The 21257-nt window shown below is 38.7% G+C and overlaps 2 protein-coding genes across 9 annotated transcripts in view; one reads left to right on the forward strand and one right to left on the reverse strand.

The window, feature by feature from the left end:
- EYS (eyes shut homolog) overlaps positions 1-1983 on the forward strand; it is a 1666475-nt gene extending 1664492 nt beyond the window's left edge. For both annotated transcript variants that reach the window (XM_067702876.1, XM_067702877.1), the window contains one exon: positions 794-1983. In XM_067702876.1, the coding sequence (XP_067558977.1) occupies positions 794-1983 (1190 nt within the window). The remainder of the gene's footprint in view (positions 1-793) is intronic.
- A 6443-nt stretch (positions 1984-8426) lies between these two features.
- Positions 8427-21257, reverse strand: part of PHF3 (PHD finger protein 3) — a 103307-nt gene continuing 90476 nt past the window's right edge. For all 7 annotated transcript variants that reach the window (XM_067702880.1, XM_067702881.1, XM_067702879.1 and 4 more), the window contains 7 exons: positions 19614-19745; positions 18585-18720; positions 16627-16822; positions 15971-16118; positions 13698-13787; positions 11513-11708; positions 8427-11290 (listed from right to left, as the gene is read on the reverse strand). In XM_067702880.1, coding sequence (XP_067558981.1) covers positions 9171-11290; positions 11513-11708; positions 13698-13787; positions 15971-16118; positions 16627-16822; positions 18585-18720; positions 19614-19745 — 3018 coding nt within the window. In that variant the 3' untranslated portion in view covers positions 8427-9170. The remainder of the gene's footprint in view (positions 11291-11512; positions 11709-13697; positions 13788-15970; positions 16119-16626; positions 16823-18584; positions 18721-19613; positions 19746-21257) is intronic.

Below are 21257 nucleotides of genomic sequence, written 5' to 3' on the forward strand. Positions count from 1 at the left end.
ACAGGATGCCCCGCATCAAGCAGTCAGCTGCTGCAGCCACACCCGACGGTGCACCCTGAGGGGACTCAGGATGAAAAAGCACAGGGCACTGGCCCCAGGTAGCTGAGGTGCATGTCAAAGGAATGATTTCAGTGAGCCCAGACTCTTGCATCTTCCCATACATAGAAAAGCACTAAATTCCTTAGCTTGAGATGTCTGGTTCTCTTTAATTAACAGTAATCTCTTGATATTCTGACCACCTGGTCTTCGTTGATTATTTCCTGTTGTCATCCGTCTCCCCGCACCCCGGCCCCGCCCCGCCTCTTCAGAGCAGTCCCTCAGAGTGATTTTGAGAGTCCCGTCTCCCGGGCCTGAAGTCCTTAGAAAGTCTGCCAAATAAAACATGATTCTCAACTCGTAGGTTGTGCATTTTTTCCAGTCGACACTTCTCTCATCTTCCCCCCACGACCAATGTCTGTCAAAGACAGCATCAGGGGCTCAGAGTCAAACATCCAACTTAATTTTTACACATTCATCCTTAACTTAAACCGTTAAAGAAAAACCTCACTTTAACTTGGTACCACAATACATTCATTCAGTGTGAAATATTTACAACCAGGGAAAACATATGTGGCCAACTCCAGAGCAAAAGAATACAGGATATGTGTATGAATGTATAGATATATTTTGATCTGTAAATGGACACAAAACTCTCTAACATAACTGTGATCAAGATTTGTAATCTTTTTTCTCCAAAAAGGGGCAAGAGTTTTTAATGAAGTGACATTTTACTGTTGCTTTTCTTTCTCCACAGGTGATTATTTATGTATCTCTTTAGTAAACGGTTCTGTTCAACTCCGCTACAATCTTGGTGACAGAACTATCGTTCTAGAAACTCTCCAAAAAGTAACTATTAATAGAAATGCTTGGCATGTGATTAAAGCAGGAAGAGATGGTGCAGAAAGCTACCTGACTTTGGATGGGATAAATGTAACAGAAAAAGCCAACGCTAAAATGAGCTCCCTGGACACAAATACCGACTTCTATATTGGAGGAGTGTCATCCTTAAATCTTGTAAATCCCATGGCAACAGGGAAAGAACCTGTAGGTTTTCAAGGTTGTGTCCGAGAAGTTATTATAAATAATCAAGAATTACAATTAACCGAATTAGGAGCAAAAGGTGGTTCAAATGTAGGTGACTGTGATGGGACAGCCTGTGGGTACAACGTGTGCAAAAACAGGGGTGAATGTATAGTAAATGGCACAACTTTTTCTTGCAGCTGCTTACCACATTGGGCAGGAAATACATGTGACCAGTCTGTGTATTGTTTGAATAATCTTTGCCTCCACCAATCTCTATGTATACCTGACCAATCATTTTCTTACAGTTGTTTGTGTACTTTGGGTTGGGTGGGAAGGTATTGTGAAAACAACACTTCATTTTCAACTGCAAAATTTATGGGTACTTCTTACATTAAATACACTGATCCAGATTACAGAATGAGAAATCTTCAGTTCACTACTATATCTTTAAATTTCAGTACTACTGAAACAGAAGGTTTAATTGTATGGGTAGGAAAAGCTCAAAATGAAGACGATGATTTTCTGGCAATTGGTCTCCATAATCAGACCCTGAAAATAGCAGTTAACTTAGGAGAAAGCATCTCTGTACCTATGATTTACAGCAATGGTACATTCTGTTGCAATAAGTGGCACCATTTAATTATAATTCAAAATCAGACTCTTATTAAGGCCTACCTAGATGACAACCTAATTCTCTCTGAGGATACTAATCCACACAAAAAGTTTGTTGCTCTCAACTATGATGGTATTTTTTATCTGGGGGGCTTTGAATATGGCCGAAAGGTAAATATTGTTACTCGAGAGATTTTTAAAAGAAGTTTTGTTGGCAAAATTAAAGATGTATTTTTTCAGGATTCAAAAAAAATTGAGTTAATTAAATCGGAAGGATACAATGTTTATAATGGTGATGAACAAGATTAGGCTAACAAACTAGCAATTTAAATATATAAAATATACATGTAAATATAGTTGATAGTTATTTCTTTGGCATATTGTTTACTGGAAATCAACTGTTTACTATTACCTGAAATAGTCTAAATGTTAACACTTCTTTTTTTTTATAAGCTTATAAAATATAGCTGAAGAAAAGATTTTGGTCATTTTTCCTACATCCAATTTATCTGAGTCCTGAGTTTTCACTCCATTAGTTCATTTAGTGTTTATTCATCTGTGAACTGTTTTTTAAATAAAATTTAGGTGAAAATGAATTAGTGATACATACAAAGAAAAATAAGAAAAAGGCAAAAGTATTAACCAAAGGAAAAATTAAAATTATTAACAAAGGAAATATCATAGCCTACTACATGGCTCAGCTATGAATAGTTATATGATTGAAATAATGTGAAATCTGAATACAGACTTAAACCAAAAATCAATGAATGAATGTGGGGAGGCAGAGATGGGGGAAAGAAGAGTTAACTGGTGAAAGTTAAATCCTTGTCTTCCACAGTAAGTTATCAATAGATATTATAGTTTTTTTTTTTAACTTAAAAAGATAGCATATACATGTCACTCACAAATATCCTAAGAAATGTCTAAAAGAATTGGATGCGGTTATCTCCAGAGAGCAGTGCAGACACTGTTGGGTTTTGTTTATAAATGTTGTAGAACTTCTTGACTTTTTAAACCACGTACTTATATAACTGATCAAATTTTAAAATTAAACTGCATTTATATTTAACCATTCAAGGCTACAGGTCTCCAAAGTGAGCATAAAACAGGTTCTGAATAATGTTATTGAAAATTATTTTCCTGATAATATCTGTTCCATTAAAAGCATAACTTGAGAAAGTACATTTTGCCCAAACACCAGTTACTGGTGTAACTGTGAAGAGCATTTTCACCCTCCCACCGTTCAGACTGGGAGACAGTCATTGCTGCTGTTGTTACTTAACATTTTCAGAGTTTGGTATTTATGACAATTTTGCCACCAGGAAAGCAACTGACAACACATGACCGACATAAAGCTCTAACAGGTAGAACAGGACCGTGTGGAGGAAAAAAATCTTGGTAATAGGAGCATGTAAAGTTGAAAAGGAAAAATCTATAATTATCTATTAAATGGAGAAAAGACTTTACACATAGGATTGATGCACAGTTTAACTTGCCAATGCTATTAATAATCAAAATCTGCCTGTACAGATTCCAGTCTATACAAAGCAGCTAGATGAACAGTTTATCATTGCAGAACTTTACAGATTTTTTTTTTTGACTTGTTATTTTTGCCACTCCATTGCAATCAGAAAGCTAAAAACAGTCTTGCAAAGCCCCAAAACCAAAGTTAGGAACTTTGGCATTATTCGATGGGACACAAAGTGTCCCCAGACATACTATTCCTATCAACATTAGAAAGTGTGTGAGCAAAATATAATGTAAGGTAGAACTGCAGAATGTCTATGCATCAATTCAAAGGTTTTGTTTTTTAACAGAAACTACACAAGACAACTCCATCCAACCTATGCTGAAAAACTGTGACCTAAATTTGCTTTGGTCCATACCATTCCATTTAACTTTGGAGTTGAGATCATAATGTTCTAAAAAAATTCCTTTTGATAGTTGACTTTCAAAGATACACATTTTATGCAAAAAGGCAAGAAAGCTGTTTTAGGAAGGCTACAAAAGCTTCAAGGAAACTTTGCCTATACCACACACCCATCACATTTGGCCACATCTTCTCATAATACAGTGTGCCTTTCTTTAAAGCAGCACCTCCCAAAGTAGAGTCGAAGGACCCGAGGGCCCCTAGATATTTTCAGGGGATCCAGATTCTTCCTTTCCCAATGACAATTCTGTGTGAAGCCAGATCTTCATGTATTTCAAACAAAATGACATATTGCCAAACATTAAACGCAGAAGCAGATAAAAGAATCCAGCTATGTCTTAAGTCAGACACACTGGAGACATACAAACATGAAAAAGACCTGTCTCTTAACTAAACTGACTTAGCTTGGAAGTTATTTTACATAAAATGTTATTACCATATAATGGGATTACTGTCAAACAAGTATTTTTACAATTTAAAAAATTGTAATTTCTAATATGCTAAATAAGGATAGACACAATCCAAAAAAACAAAAGCTCTTTAAGAGGTCTCATTAACTGTTAACAGTGTAAAGGGGTCTTGAAACCAGTAAGTTTGAGAAGTGTTGCTTTAAAGCTGCTTCTCACAGCTGTAGTCTTACATTCAGATGTGACCACTGGCCTTTCTACACCACACTGCAAGCTCCAAGAGGCTGGAGGGTTAGGGTACTGCTCACCACTGAATTCTAAACCTAGCAAATGCCTGAAGAATAGGCACAAAAGAAGAAGTGAACACTGCTACCTAGAGATTCTCCTGTAAGTCAGAATGACTTGGTTAAAATATTTTTTCGCCTTAAAATCCAAAATTTCATGTGGTAAGTTATCAACATTATTTGTTTTTGCTATCCTAGTGATGATGGCCTTGAAGATTTCCTATGTGATATGCTTTTCCATCACAAAATAAAAATTGCTAAAAACCTTTCAGATCATTTTACTATAACGTCATGATGCTTCTGAAACAAAGTGTTGAATGTAAACATGAGAACATTTTTTAAAGTAAGCTGAAATACCTTAGCCAAGAGATAGAAATATTTACTTATGAAACAGTGAACTCATTTTTTTAAGACACTTCTAGCTATTGACCTAATATTTGTGTTTCAACTCACCCATTCATGTACTCTCTTGCTCTATACATGAATTAAAATTCTTTATGAAACAGAAGCCAAAGAATCAGGGTGTTTGGCACCTTCATAAGAGCAGTAACCAATTTTATTTATGATTTGCCTTGGGAGACAAAAGTCAAGTGTTGACTATGTGAACTGCCTTTTGTGGTCATTACTAAGTGGCAACCTGACCATTGTTTTACAGGGATCTGAGGAGGTGGGAATAATGCAACCGCTATGTTCAAACATTTAAACTATTTGCTTTAATAAGATCCTGTTCACCAGCAAGCTCTCACAATGCACTTAAACTTGATTTATACACAGCCGCTATTAAAAAAAACTGAGAACAGCTGTATGCAAATTCACCAGCTGACAAGTGGTTTTGTTATCGCACATACATAAACATGTTAATAATATCCAAGTGGCTTAACTTGTCACTCCACTTTCCTATTGTTGCTATTATGTTTCTTAACTTTTAAACATTTACTATGGCCTTAGATGCTTCATAACTCCAAAACACTTGTAACTAGGATTTGGTTCACCTACAATTTAAGCTACAATCAGCAAGTCAAGAGATACGGTAAATAATGACCCTCAAGGTTGTACATCTCAATCCCTGGAAACTGTAAATATGCTAGGTTACACAGGAAAAGGGGAATTAAGGTCACAGATGGAATTTAGGTTGCTAATCAGTGGACCTTAAAATAAGTTTATCCTGGGCTTCCCTGGTGGCGCAGTGGTTGAGACACGGGCTCGTGCCCCGGTCCGGGAAGACCCCACACGCCGCGGAGTGGCTGGGCCCATGAGCCATGGCCGCTGAGCCTGCGCGTCTGGAGCCTGTGCTCCGCAACAGGAGGGGCCACAACAGTGAGAGGGCCCCGTCCCGCAAAATAAAAAAAAAAAGTTTATCCTGGATTATCTCTGTGGGTCCACCGTGCTCACAAGGGTCCTTAGAAGTGGAAGAGGAAATCAGAAGGGAGGGTCACAGACGGCAGAAAGACTCAGCCCCATGTTGCTGACTCTGAAGATGGAGGAAGGGGCCATGAGGCATGGAAGGTGGGTGGCCTCCAGAAGATGGAAAACGCACAGAAATGGGTTCTTCCCAGAGCCTCCAGAAAAGGAACACACCCTCCGACAACACTGAGATCCCCATCAGACTTTGATCCACAGAAGCGTACGACAAATCTGTGTGATTTCAAGCCACTAAATTTGTAATAATTTGTTACAGCAGCAATAGAAAACTAATAAAAGAGGACTGGAGAATTAGGATTTGAAATGAATATAAACTTTGCAAATCTGTACAGGAGAACCCAGACTTTTGGTTATGTCTTTTTGCTCACTCTGAGGAACGGGTGGCCCAGTGGCGTTTCAGACAGGTTGGTGTGATGGTGACAGAAAAAGGGCTGTGAAAGGTGTGTGTAATCATCAGGCTTCTGTCCCTCTCCCATTCTCCATTCTGAGAGCACAACCACCACACATTCAGACTTTGGAGAAAAGTAGAACTGAGCTAGGATTCCAGCTCTGACAACAGCAGTCTAACCTTGGATGAGTTTTCCAACTTTTCTAAGTCCCAGTTGCCTCAGCTCTAAGGTGAGTCGTCACCTTGCAGGCTGACCGAGGTTCACATAAAGCGCTCAACATGAGGTCTGACGTACAGAGTGTTCATGGAGGCTTTCTTACCGACAAAAGGATTACAAGGGGCGGACTTGGTAAGTACTGAGACACCCTGGTACATTTTACTTAACAGGTGTGTATAAACTGTCTTAAGATGGTTCTAAATATTTGAAAACATCAAACTGTTTTTAAAGAGCAAGCTTTTCTTAAAACAGGAGAAACTAAAAGATGACCTTCATATAACTATTAGTTTGTGTAAGGATGGTTGGTAGGTGAAACTGAAAGAATGAGAATGGCTTTGGAGCTACTACTACTCATTTGAGAACTCTTCTCTTTTTCTCTTTCTTTCCTCACAAGTTAAAAGCCTCAAAATACTCAATATGTCCATACCTACTCTCCACAATATTTCAGTCCCAGCGGTTAGGAAGCCTGGTTCCAGCATTTAGCAGCCTTGTAGTACCAGACGGTCATTACTAACAGAGGGCTCTATGGGATCTACCGTGATTCTACGAGATATGAAGAAAGAATTTTAAATTTCCCAACAATATGTATAAAAAACTATTGGCTAAGAGGTAATCAAAAACTGACTTAAAGGCTTTCTTCAGTTGGTTAATCCATTCTTCTTGTACCTTGCAAAAGAAATCTGCTGTCTCATCAACCCTCGACCAGATAGATCAGTGAAGGCAGATTTACTGACATACATACAGTTGACCCTCCGTGTCTGTGGGTTCTACATCCTTGAATTCAACCACCAGATAGGAGAAAAAAATTTCAGAAAGTTCCAAAAAGCAAAACTTGAATTTACTGTGCACCGGCAACTATTTACATATCATTTGCATCACATTTACAACTATTTACATCTCATATACATTGTATTAGGTTTATAAAATTGCAAGTAATCTAGAGATGATTTAAAGCATACAAGAGGATGTGTGTAGGCTATATGCAAATACTATGCCCTTTTATATAAGGGACTTGAGCATCTGCGGATTTTGGTCCAGGTGGGGAGTTCCTGGAACCAGTGCCCCAAAGGATACCAAGGGATTACTGCATTTGAAAATAAAAAAGCTAATTTTTATTTTGGTTTGGGGACTTTTTTTGGTAAAACCTTGAGAACAATTTCTTCATAATGGTGCAAAAGCTGACTGACCTTAGGTTTTTTTGTTGGCAGACTGACTTGTTTTCTAACAAGTCAGCTCGCAAAAGAAAAGTAGAGCAAATTTTTTAAAAAACTTTATTTGAATACAAGTCCTCTGTTTTAGAACATATATGATGATAAATTTCAGAGGATATGGATGACAAAAAAAAAAGGGGGGGTCTCAAGTTGCTGCAAGTTAGACAAAATGGTTTGGTTTTGAATTTCCACTCATTTTCTCTCCAGTAAAAACAGCAAGGCTGAATCAGTTTCAAAACCCATTTTTAACTCTAATCTGTACACTTTTTAGGAAAACAAACTTTATCTTCTTAATTTTGTGAAGTCATGTATATTTTTCTTCATTAATACAGGTAAGTTAAAATACTGGCTTTTCTTTCCCTCCTTTTGGTCTCAAGTGTTAGTATCATTTGGTAGCCACTGCTTTAAATTATAGCAATCAATACAGTATATGTAGTTAAGGGTGTAAATAAATTTAGGTTTGGATTAGCAACAGCCTCCCTGTGCTTTCAAGAAAAACGAGCATATGACACTGTAGTTATTTACCCCCCAAACAAATTACAGTTAATTACACGTTTTACAGAAAGATTCACAATACGTTTCTCTTAAATAAAATTTGTGGTCTTACAATGATTAGTCAGTGTACCAAACTCTGACGGTGTACCAATTTTCAGAAACATACCTACAAAGTGGGTTATAGCTGCACAGTTTTTCAGTGGCAGTTTCAAATTCTAGCCTCTTCAGAACTACACGATTTATCTCAATAGCCTGTAATCGAAGATAAAGAAATCGTTTTTCTCCTCATCTTAGCCTATATGCTCTTGGCTGAGTAAGAGAAGAACAATGTCTGAAGGTATGTAAAGCCTCGAAGAAGAAATTCTTTTACTACTGAATTTCAAATCACACACACAAAATAGGTGAGAAATTCTTTTATCATATTTAGAATCAAAATATCCCTTAAAATATTTACATTGTACAGTAAAAAGGATAGCAAAACACAAGATCATGTACAAGCTTAAGTATTCAAGTTTCTGAAGAGCCAAAAAGGAAAAGGAAAACAATGGACTACCACAAAGCTGTAGTACGGTAACAAACGCCTTCAATGAGTGCAGACTAAAGCAATAAATGTACTCCTTGGGTTTCTGATTCTTGGTCAAAAACTGCTCGACTAAATGATTAATATAATCCAATTACCAAGTTGCTTGGCTTTTTGTTGCTCCTCTACAGTTTCTTTAAAAACAGTGCAATTTAAAACAAACTTACAGAGTACACGTTACTCTCAAATTAGTCATTATATAAAGGACATTCACTAGAGGCAGTAAATATATTCCATGATTAACCATATTTACCAATTAAGGAATAAAACTAAAATTTCTAAGCCTTTATTGCATATTAATAAAACAAATCTTTGAATATACAGCAATGTAAAACTTTTAAAAACATTAAATTCCTAGAACTAGGGGGGGTGGTTGGCGTGAAGAAGGGATGAAGAGCAGTGGCCCGGGGCGCTCTGCACCAACACACAGAATTACTGTCCTGCAAACCACCAATATTAAAAATGCAAAAGGGGGCACGACCCTAGCAGGCAATCATACAAAGGTTTAAAGACACAACGTTTAACAGCTATTTCAATGTACCCCTGCGGCAGCCTGCCGGCTTCACCTTTTGCCTTTGGCTCTGTCGCCGTGGTCCCTGTCTCTGTGGTGCCTGTCTCGGTCCTTCTCGCCTTCTCTATGCTTACTCTTCTCCCGCTCTCTGTCCTTCTCCTGGTCTTCACCCTTGGGCGTGTCTGCCTTCCTGTCTACAGCCCTGCTGTCTCTGCTCGCTCTTCCGTCCACTCCTCGCTCCCCGTGCGGCGGCCGTGCCCTCTCCTGACCCTTGTGCCCTTCCTCCCTGCTCTTCCTGTCTCTGTCCTTGTCCTGGGCTCTGTCTCTGCGCCTGTGCCTTTCGGATTCCTGCTCCCACCCCTTCTCATGGCGCTCTCTTTTCAGGTGGTGTGAATCACTGTAAAATCTCTGACGATCCCCCTTACCCCTGTTAAACGGTCTATCCAGTTGCTGTTGGTCTTGCCTACCCCAAGGGTCACTATGGCGCCTTTCTGGCCTCCGAACGTCTTTAATCTGGTAAAAATTTTGCGGGCCTAGATACCGTGACGCTTGCGAGAGGGGACCCATCATACGTTGCGGTTGGCCTGTCAGATGCACGACAGGTGGCCAGGGAACCATGGGGTTCTGAGCAAAGCCAAAGCCCGGAGGGGGAAGCAACGGGGGTGGCAGATGTGGCGGGAATGCAAACATGCTTTGTGGGGGGAAATGTGGAGGCCCCGGAAATGGAAATCCAGGCGGGCTACACTTGAGATGCTGAAGGCTGGGCTGCTGTGGCCTTACGGGTGAACAGTTTGCACTTGCTCTGGGGCTGGCGCTTCTGGAGGGGAAGCTGACGCTCTTAGCAGGAAGTTCAGATCGACGTGTGTTTCCAGCCTCAAAATGCGACGCTGCTGCCACGGATCCTCTTCGAAATGGCTGCACGGTTTCAATATTTTGCATTAGAATCTCCTCCTGTAAGGGTTTTGCTTGTTCCGTTGGAGAGGTGCGTATGTTTTCTGCTGATGGCGAGTTCTGTACAGCCCCAGAATCATCACTCTGCTGAATACATGAGTTTCTCTCTACAGAAGGCAACTTGTCCTCAACACTGCTTTGTTCGGTTAACTGCTCCCTGTGCGATAGACCGGGCGGGGGCTGCTTCTCTCCATGCCGGCAGCTATCTCCGTCCCTGCTTTCTGGAGCGGACGCCTGCTGACTCCGCCCTGCTGCCTGCCTAGGGTCCCTTTTCAGGTTGATAAACTGCGGGGCCCGTGTCGTATTAGCAGCAAGGTTTTCACTGCAACTCACGTTACCATCTACGTTTCCTTTTCCTACATTAGACCTGCACGGAGAACTAGTATTTGAAGTCCAATTATCTTGCAAGTTATTCTCTTGATCTTGTAGCAGCTGTCTTTTTAGTGCTCTCTCTTTACTCTCCACAGTCTCCTCTTGTTTTGACTGCATCGATAAATTTGTTAGGAATGCTTCTGTAGAAACATCTGGTGGTTTACCTCTGAGACTAAGACTTGTCAAAGGCCCAGCAGAAACAGAAGAGGCCCCCATTCCGGACGCCTCTTCTCCTACTGAACTACCTGCCGACTCTGAAGGCTTATCTCCTTTAACCTTCACTTCCTTGGCTTCACCATCAGTTGCTTCCACTGTATCTATCTTCTCTGCTTTCAGGTCGGCTTGCTCATTTATAAATGGAATTTCTTTAAGAGTGTTTTGTTCTGTCCCTGACTGAGCCTGTTCATATGCTTGAGCAGTAGTGCCCAAAAGGCTCTGAAGGATATCATCTACAGGAAGAGGTTTATTTGCCAATTCCAGAGTAGAAGGTTGATTTTCCCAGCCAATCAAGACCCCAGGAAGGAATCTTAAAGGTTTTGGTGGCTCCTGTTTGGTGACTTCCACTAAAGGTTCAATGACCGTTGGAGGGTCTTCCTGAAGAGTCTGCTGAGGCTTATTTCTTTGCTTGTGCAACACAGTTGTAAAAGAATTAAAAAAGTCATTTTCTTCTTCTGCTGCTTCCTCTGTGGAAACTTCTACCTTACTTTTTTTATCAGGCGGCAGTGTTACTGGTACACTTTCAGGCATCTCAGCTGTGTGACCAGCACCAGCAGTGGCACCGTGCTGTCGTTTCAGTTTCTGACGAATAATTAAGCCCAGCAATAGATTAGGTCTGTGCAGTTCAAGGCCTGTACAAAATCAAAAACATCCATTAATAGTCATTTTCAATCATTACAATAAAGAGTAAAATTTTGCATCTAGTTTATTACAGCCTCCTCAATGGGTGCCTGTCCCTGTCACAGCAGATCTAAAGGGCTGGGCCCCAAGAAGGAAAGCAGAGTCCACTCTCCTGCTCCGGCCCTGCCTCTCACCTCACTTCATTCATATTCTATTCTTAAACAAATACCTACCAGGTCCATCAAAGGGCACAAGAGGGTGTGGGATTTTATCCGCGGCACCCAGAGGGATTAGGTACATGTCTTTAACCTGCTTCATGTTGTTAGCGGCCACTCCGTAGCGCTTCCTGCTGCTGAAGTATGCAAACAGCAAAGTGTAAGAAATTTGATCTTCTTCAGTCACAGGTGTGAAGCGAACCACACAAATTTCCTATTCAAGCAAATAACAAATGGTTGTTTAAAACAATAACCTAAACAACAGCCTGGTTTTAAATACCATTCTCAATTAGTAATAATCTGTTGAATTTTACGACTGTTACTACTTAAATGCAGATATGAATACTAAAAGGAAACAACTCTTAGGAAAAGATCCTGGCTGGTCCACTGGTGGATCTGTTTTATCTGAAACTGTCCCATAGAAACTGAGTCCCAAGGTAATTAATTTGTGCAAGGTGACACACCTGTCAGTGGCAGAGAAGATATTTAAAGCCACGTCTCCTGATACCTATACTGTGTCCTCATTTCCAAAGTTGTAACTTCTACAGAGGGCTGCCTATATTCTCAGCACACTGCAAGTTAACAGCAGCCACCACCAGTGCCCCACCACATACACACACACACACACAGAAACGCACAAATCCACAGATAATCCAAGTTAGAGGGACTGAATCGAGGAATAAAGGGGGCTGGTGAAAGACCTCAAATACACACAGCATAAGTTCTGTCAAATCACTTGGCTTACTGAGGAACTTATTTGCTTGCCTCTGGGCTCTTGGCTTTGCTTCAGATAGAAAAGACAGTCCCAATTTGGTGTTAATTTGGTAGTGTGAAAAACGGATGCTTCTTCATGAAAAATGAAATGGGGAGAGCCAGATCTACTGCAAAGCCTAAACTGATGCAAGATCCTAGAGAAGACACACGAATGAGCTGAACTATGGCTCTACCTCTTCTAAGAGGTCTGTCATCCCGAGTGTCCTCCTTTGGGGCCGACAAGTCCAGATGGAAGCACACTGGGCAGTACCAGAGGGGCAGATCAAGAGCACTCCCCAAACAACCAAGAGGAATACCTCCCAATACTTTCCTATGACTTTTGCTATCATGAGAAAGTGAAAGCAAGTAAATGTAGTAACTTTTTTGTACTGCTTCGAAGTTTTATTTGTATTCTAATACAGTATCAGTTTAAATTCTAAAATCTATATTGGAAAAAATATTATTTTCAGCTGAAGATTATCCATTATGGATCACTACTAATCTTACTAAAGACTTCTGATCATAAAAGATAAAAAAGTTAATGTTCGTTTATTCAAAATTTATTTTTTGAATGTCTATAATATGCTGGGTATTACCATCCTTGGAGGGAAAAATGATTTCTTCTAATGATTAAATATTCCTGTGTAGTTATGTTCTTTGAGTTAAAGAAATGATAGAAGATATAGAGAGAGAAAAGAAAAAGAGAGATATTGCTATAGAGGCTACTAATTATCTCCCAGTATCCATCCTCCTCATTTCCTCCTATTACAAAGAGAACGCTTAACTTTTAGTTGGGCACATGGCCATCCAATAGAGATCACACTTCCCAGCCTCCTTAGCAGCCAATATGAAGTTTATGAGTAAGCTCTTGCCAATGGAAGTTAGAAGAAGTGAAAAGATAACTGCAAGTTCTAGGTCTTGCTTCTAAAACAACTGGACAGACATTCTTTTTTTCCCACTTGGTGCCGCTAAGTCAGCTCTGACCCTGCTTGAATGATAAGGACAACAGTCTTGCAAACAGCAAAATAACAAGACAGAGGAGCCTCATCCCTGCTTAATCGAACGGCCTGAAGCCCTGAACTACTGACCCACCTAACATAGCAGGAAAATGAACAACTTTAGGGTCTCTTTGTCCCAACGGCTTAGCCTATGCCCCAACTAAAACAAATGTCTACAATCAAAGCAAGGCAAAATTCCAGGATGAAATCTCAATACTTACTCTAAAACATTTCTTTCAAAACAGTGACAGAAATCACAGAGAGAGCATACCACGAAAGGAATGCTGTGCTTTGAGCTCTAGCAATGGCTATAGTTCAGCTTTGTCAGGCATATTATGTACATTTAGTACTTGTACTGGCTCCCTCCCCTGGGGACCCTGCACAAGAACTCTCAGTGGTTTACTTTTCAAATACTGTCTCACATTGGTAGAGTGAAAAAAAGTTCTCCTCACCTTGGTTCCTGAGGCTTTAATTTTTTCCACATAATCCCAAACTGTCTGAGGTGATATTCTACCACCGACTTGAATACTATCTGGTAGATCCTGTGGTAACGACATGAAGGTGATCAATGTATACAGATTATATTTATTATAATGTCTATACTTCATACAAACTTAGCTCTAAGACTAATCTGAAACAGTGATTAAAAAAAAAACAAGTAAGTAAGATTATAAAATGCATCAGAGAACATAATAAAGTACAGGAAGAGCAATTAGGCTTTACCTCAAATGTCAACTCCAAATGACTGAGATGGATGCCCAAAATACAGTTAAGAAAGAATCTGAGGTCAAGAGAAAGAAGCAGTGCAAGCATCCCACTTTGACAATCCAGGAAGAGTACAACAGATTCCAAAATATTAGGGGACACTGTTTTTCCCCTTCCACCTCCCCTCCCTTTTTTTTGGTGGTAGTGAGTTGGGGTATGCCTTTATCACTAACAGCTGGATTTCAGAAGTTATCAAGCTTAATTATAGAGGATATTTTTGCACAGAAAAGAATAACATTGTAATAATGCAAGGTTCATTATTTTTTAAAGGCATAATCTTTCTGAGAACAGATGACTATACATAAAATCAATCAAGAGCTGTACAATTAAGAATATTTCAAACTTTAATCAGTATACTTGTTTTTTATGAAGAGAGAAAAATCATAAAAAACATAATTAATCGATATAAATTCTATTAAATTTAAATGATTAATTGCTTTATTTTATTTGGGATTTTAGTCCAAATCAAACTAAAAATAAGTAGAAAGCAGAGGTGGAGTTCTGGAAAGCAATCACACAGAAACTGGCTCAGAAAAGAGAATAATAGTTTTGTTTAAAATCAAAAGGGTCCTGTAGTTTAGGACTTAGTTATCCATTTAAAAGAAGAGTTATCGTCACCAAGGACTAATCAAAGACTAAATTTCTAAACAGATTTGTTCAAAAAGAAAAGCACTGAATTTTTTTCTTATAAAATCAATGTATCTAAAATATTACTTGCCAACCAAACTATATGTAAAATAATTAAGTCGTTTATTAATCAAAAACACAACTAGACAAATAAGCTGATGGAGATTAGATAAGCAACATTACATTGAGTCAAACTAATTTCATCCTAATACAAAGAAAAGTTTATATTAGTCTTAAAAAAGAACAGGCATATATATGATTTAAGTTTTATAAAATACTGAAAACCATTTTTTTAAAAACTTTTGCCTTTATGGTCAGCAGACTGAGAATGAATGGAAAAAATGATAGATATGAACATAATGGCAAAATATAATCTCAACAAAAATATAGTACACATATACTGGTTTATTTTCCTTCTGCAGAAACACAGAGAAATACAAACTTTATTCAAAAGAGTTCAGAAAACATTGTACTTTCTCACTTATCCTAATACTATAATACTACAGCTGCTTGTTTCTCATAAACACTGCATAGTAGTCCCTTCCTATTCCCTCAGGTATAAAACCAACCAAGGGCACCACTGCAGCAACCAAGGTCACTGCTCTCAGGACTGTCAACTAACTGGCGAGTCTCAACTAGACAGCTCACCCTTGAATAACATGGGGGTTAAGTAAGGGTGCCCACCCTCTGCGCAGTTGATAATCCGAGTATAACCTACAGTTGTCCCTCCGTATACACGGTTCCACACCTGAGGATTCAACCAACTGCGGGTCACGTGGTACTGTGGTTTTCACTACTGAAGAAGTCCGTGTATAAGTGGACCATGCAGTTCAAAACTGTGTTGCTCAAGGGTCAACTGGGTGTGTATCTATATTCACAGAAATGGCCAGGTAAAGGACCACAGTCATGAAGCTGGGGAAATTTAAGCAGTAGAGGAATTGTAAGACTTGATAACAATGAAAAACTCTCCTTGACAAGCTAACACTGTAGGCCATAAATATGTCCATCTTTTACGTAAGTCTGTACTTAAAGAAAAACTTAGAGATATCCACGCAGACACTCATTAATCTTTAATTCTGACAGAGAATACATCTTGGGAAGAGTACAAGACATGTGGGTTTAATACATCAGGGCACAATTTTCTACAGTTCTAAAACTCCATTCGTGGACTCATAATTCCATTAACTGAATGGTTTAAGGATCACTGTCAATAAATATTTCTATCATGAATGAAAATTAAATATTTTAATTTTATTATGTTGTTTCTTTGCCTTGTGGCTTCAGAAACATACATGTCAACCCAGGCATAGAAGGGTAGAAAAGTTCACAGTACCTCTGTCAAGTACTCAGGGGAACCAGACACTGGGTAGGCTTTGGTAACAAATTTTGCTACAGATGGCATGTTGATAAAACCTTTCCAGATGAAGTTCAATCGAGCCAGGAAGGTAGACTCAACTTCAACAGTTCCAGGCATCTCTGGACTAAAAAATGACATTAAGAAGTTTTCAGCCTAAAGATCTGCTCATGAATAAATGCATTTTCTATTTACTCATCAATCATTTCTATTTTAGCATGTCAAGAAAACCAAAATATGTAAAGGCTACGATTAAAGAGTTTATATTTTCACTTTAATGTACTTATATTTACATAGCCATGTTTTTACAAAGTCTTTCTTCTAGGCTGTCTTGTGGACTAATATGGTCCAGAGAAATGCAAGCAATTTTTCTTTAATGACTTATCTCCTGCCTCTTGGAGCTAATGCAATTAAGGAGAGTTTTAAAGTCAAGTCCCCACACACTCAAGTCTCTAAATTAATTTTTAGAGTCTTTTTAAAAATCTCAATTAGGGTACAGGAAGGTACAGTTACTGTCTCAAAAGAAAGGTTTCTTTCTTAAGAAACATGTCACTTTTCTAAAGTTTTTGAAGACTTCCAAGTATAATATGGCAAAGAGCTATAAAGAATAGAAATTATAACTAACAGAAAATTACCGTGGAGCAGAAGAGAATGTTGACTTTGGAGACTCTTGTTTCTCCTCTTCAAAGAATTCAGAGGCCAAAATATTTGAGGTTGAAGACAAAGCATCTGCTATACTTTCTGCTTCATTGTCTGAATGTTTACGAGATACTCCAACAACAACTTTCACTTTTTTTGGAGAAAGATCATCTACAGGCGGTGCCATTCGACCTGAAGCCAGAAAATACCAATTTATACCACTTTTGTAAACTGAAATTTCTGTAACTCCATCCATTTTCACTTCTAAAGTTATTCAGTTTCCCTGACTGCACTGTTGCATAACCATACATTTACTGGGGTAATTTGTAACTATCATCATTTCTCACAATGAGTTCTAGAACACCTCCCTTACTGATGTGAAAAATCAAAAAAAAAAAGAGAATGTTAAACAACTCAGACAAGCTTTTGAAAAGGAAACATTACAACCAGAACCTAAAAATGGTTTCCTGATTCCCTATCAAACATTTTTTAAACTAAACTACAACAAATTCCAACAGTCTTGAGAGGTAACATGAGGAACTAAGTAAAAAAAATCTGTATACCTACTTCGTGTTACATATAGCAGCAGTCCGTGACATATGCATACTACAATGCTACTTAGTTACTAAGCATGAAAAAACACTAGTAAAAGTCTAGAAAATGACATTGATTTTCTCTATAGAATCAAGAAGGAAAACTCAAACTTTATGAAAATAGGTCAAGTACAGTAGTATTTAACAAATATTTTGTGTGCTACCATTAAATTTATTGAAATATTATAATATTAAATATTATATTAATTATAAATATAACTTTAATCATGAAAATTAGAAATTAATAGAATTAACAAAAAAATTATTAAGATTTTTCCCAGACAAAAACCTAATGAGTATACTAAAAATACTAGTAAACCATGGATAGCTTTCTTCAGGGATAACAATGTCTAAAAACACCCTGCCCTTTAAGTCTTTACCATTGTACCAACTGTGAACACACAATTTTGAGAAGATATGTCATTTTTACTATAAGAAAGCTGCCTAGTCTCTAAAACAATGATGGAGGGCAGCATGTTAACTAACCTGAAAAATTTTTCATCTTACTGAACAAAGTATGTATCAGTCCTTTAGCATACCACAGTAAAAAAATAAAACTCCAGAGCTACATCTCTAGAGTTTAAAAAACTCTCGTCCTCCACCTTTACCAATAAACTGAATATAAACTTAAACTCTTGCTCAACACATACCCATTTCTTATGCCCTAAATCCAGTCTCTAACATCTGTCAATATTACCTAACCTGAGTATCTCAAAGCCTCCCTTTAATTAAAAGCACCTGCATCTCCCTCTTGCACTAGTGCACAAACGCCTGCCACCTAGCCTCGCTCCTTCTTCTCTTGGCTTCTTTCATCATCATCTCTACTCAAAGTCAGAGAAATCTTCATAAAATTCCAAGCTGATCATATCATTCCCCTGCTCAAATCCCTTCAATCACTACCCACTGCTCTTAGATAGAAGACTAAAATGTTTCATATGGCCTACCAAAGCAGGTTTTCAGCAATTTTGATCATAATCTGCAAAGTAACATTTTATATCATGATCCATTACTTACATACACACGCACACTCCACATACCCCTGTGTGTCTGTGCACATGTGTGTGTATACATGTATGTATGCATGTGTGGGTCTTTTTGTTATACATAAATAACTGGAACTAAAGTCTCTCAAAATCATACTTATCTTTAACAGTGCAATTCACCGTGATATTTTCTATTCTGTTTTCGTTTGTTTTTGAAATGCTAGTGAACTACTTACTAAATTGATTTCACTACTACTACTAAGTCACAATCTGACTCTGCACCAGTACTGGGAAAACAAAAACCTATTTAAATTATAATTTACAAGTATTCCCCTTTTAAAATGAAAGCAACATTTAGGAAGAAATACTTCAAATTACCTATGCAAATTTTGCAGTTAAGATCAAAAAGATGTTGTCTGTGTTGATTAGTGGTATCTTTAGATAAGGAGTCAATCTCTTCTTTCTGTTTGTCAGATCCTTCTGTCTTCTCCATTGACTTATTAGCTGTAGGTTCCTAACAACAGTGAGAGTAAAAATAGGTTAACAGAAAAACTTTGGCCTCAATTATTTAAACCATCTGTTATTTCATACTGATATTTTTCCAAAATCAAACTGCTCCATTCATAGGTTGTTTTTCACGATTTCTTTAAAAAATAATTGCTAGATGTTAATTATGACATAAAACAGAGCAAAAACTCAAACATTTCTCATTCTTCAAGGCCTCTAACAAGATCTATTATTTTCTCATTGATATTTGAAAGTAAGAAAAGCTACACCTGCTCTCAAACTAGTCTATCTTAAGAAGCACCTGCATATTTCGAGGCCTGTGATGCAGGTGGTCTGCACACTACGTACAGAAAAACAATGCTTTAAACACTCTCAAAACAACATTAAACCAATAATAGAGACAACTCTAATAAATACACAGTTTAAAAAATTCCTTTTTCTACTTTAAGAACAAGAGAAGCAGTGGCTTCTCTTGTTGCGGAGCACAGGCTCTAGGCACGTGGGCTTCAGTAGTTGTGGCTCGTGGGCTCTAGAGCGCAGGCTCAGCACTTGTGGCTCGCAGGCTATAGAGCGCAGGCTCAGTAGTTGTGGCGCACAGGCTTAGCTGCTCTGTGGCATGTGGGATCTTCCCGGACCAGGGTTCAAACCCATGTACCCTGCACTGGCAGGCGGATTCTTAACCACTGTGCCACCAGGGAAGTCTGCCCTCCTTTATTTTTATATTCCAAGTGAATCATTTAATGTGAGTGAGGCTCAGTTTGATATTACCGTAAGTATTAACAGAAGAAAATGGTTAAATATAAACATTTTCCCTTCTATCAAAAACGGTCAAATAAATCTTTTCTGAATCTTCATGTTTTGAGCACTATAAAACATGTTATTTTTATTATCATAATTTACCTGAATCTCCATGGCTGCTTCCTGTTCTTTCATTGGAGCATCACTCTCAATTTCTATCTCACCTTTATGAGTTATCTTGGTGATTGGTCGTCTTTCCACTTCTCTCTGTTCTTTCTCAATCATCTCTATGGTCTAATAGGACATATTTTAAAGAAAACTTCACAGTTAATCACAGATGATTTTTAACCTTTAGGTAGTCTCTCAAGCAACAAACATATACTGAGTACTTGCAAATGTCAGTTTTAAGTGCTGGCGTTTTAAGAATTAGACCTCATACGTCAGCCTGGGGAAGTTTACATGTACAGTAACTGGAGGCAGCTGAAGTGTAATCTAATTTGCAAAGTGATGAAACATGATATTTACATTTAAAATCTGCTTTCTGATCTAGTATTTCAGCAGGTGCCACAGAGAAATAACAATCAAGTTCCTCTTAGATTCCTAACTTGATGTTCTAACATCTCCCACAGCAGCAGAAATTTAGTCGAACCACAGAAACGGGCAATCCCCCATCAGAAGGCTCCTGATGGAGCTTACTCTGTGACAGGGAACAAGCTCAGCAACAAAGCATAATAAATAAGCAAGAGCAGACAGAACTAGTAAAAGGTAGCTGAGAGTGGAATGGGTTAAGGAAGGTAAAGACGGATCCGGTCATTTGTCTTGTCACTGTTAAGTGCAAATCTTCCTTTAAAGAAAGAAATCAGATACACAGCCCAAAGAAAGAAACAGCTGGTCTCCCATGCAGATGACACCTGCAGCCACAGTTTCAAAGAAGAGAGGCACATGCACATTTGGGATACGAAGCGAAAAAAGAGATGGTGATAATATTTGCAAAATACGAGAAATTATACAAGGGGAAATTAAAGAAATATGTGACTTAGTGTAATGTATCAAATTAAGGCCTCTTGCACAACAAACTAAATTTGGTAGAAGATCAACATGGAGGATTAATGCTAAGATTAGGTGAATCATGCAGAGTTCATATATAAGAAACCACTATTTTCCAGAATAAAGGGCTAATACTCTAAGCCATTGTAATAAAAACAGTGGATAATGTGGCTATCTTGCGGTCACGATAATTTGAAGTCACATATTCACCTCACCTTCAAAGATATTTCAAGTTCACAAACCCCCAATGAAAACTCTCAGCATTAGTAACTTTCAGAATTTTTTAGTTTTAAATATGCAATACACAGAGAGAGAGGGAAGATGGCGGAAGAGTAAGACGCGGAGATCACCTTCCTCCCCACAGATACACCAGAAATACATCTACACGTGGAACAACCCCTACAGAACACCTACTGAACGCTGGCAGAATACCTCAGACCTCCCAAAAGGCAAGAAACTCCCCACGTGCCTGGGTAGGGCAAAAGAAAAAAGAATAAACAGAGACAAAAGAATAGGGACAGGACCTGCACCAGTGGGAGGGAGCAACGAAGGAGGCAAGTTTTCCACACACTAGGAGCCCCTTCGCGAGTGGAGACTGCGGGTGGCGGAGTGGGGATGCTGTGGAGGAAAGCACAGCAACAGGGGTGCGGAGGGCAAAGCGGGGAGATTCCCGCACAGAGGATCGGTGCCGACCGGCAATCACCAGCCCGAGAGGCTTGTCTGCTCACCCGCCGGGGTGGGCGGGGCTGGTAGCTGAGG

Source organism: Pseudorca crassidens, chromosome 13 (genome assembly GCF_039906515.1).
Source record: "Pseudorca crassidens isolate mPseCra1 chromosome 13, mPseCra1.hap1, whole genome shotgun sequence".
Lineage (NCBI taxonomy): Eukaryota > Metazoa > Chordata > Mammalia > Artiodactyla > Delphinidae > Pseudorca > Pseudorca crassidens.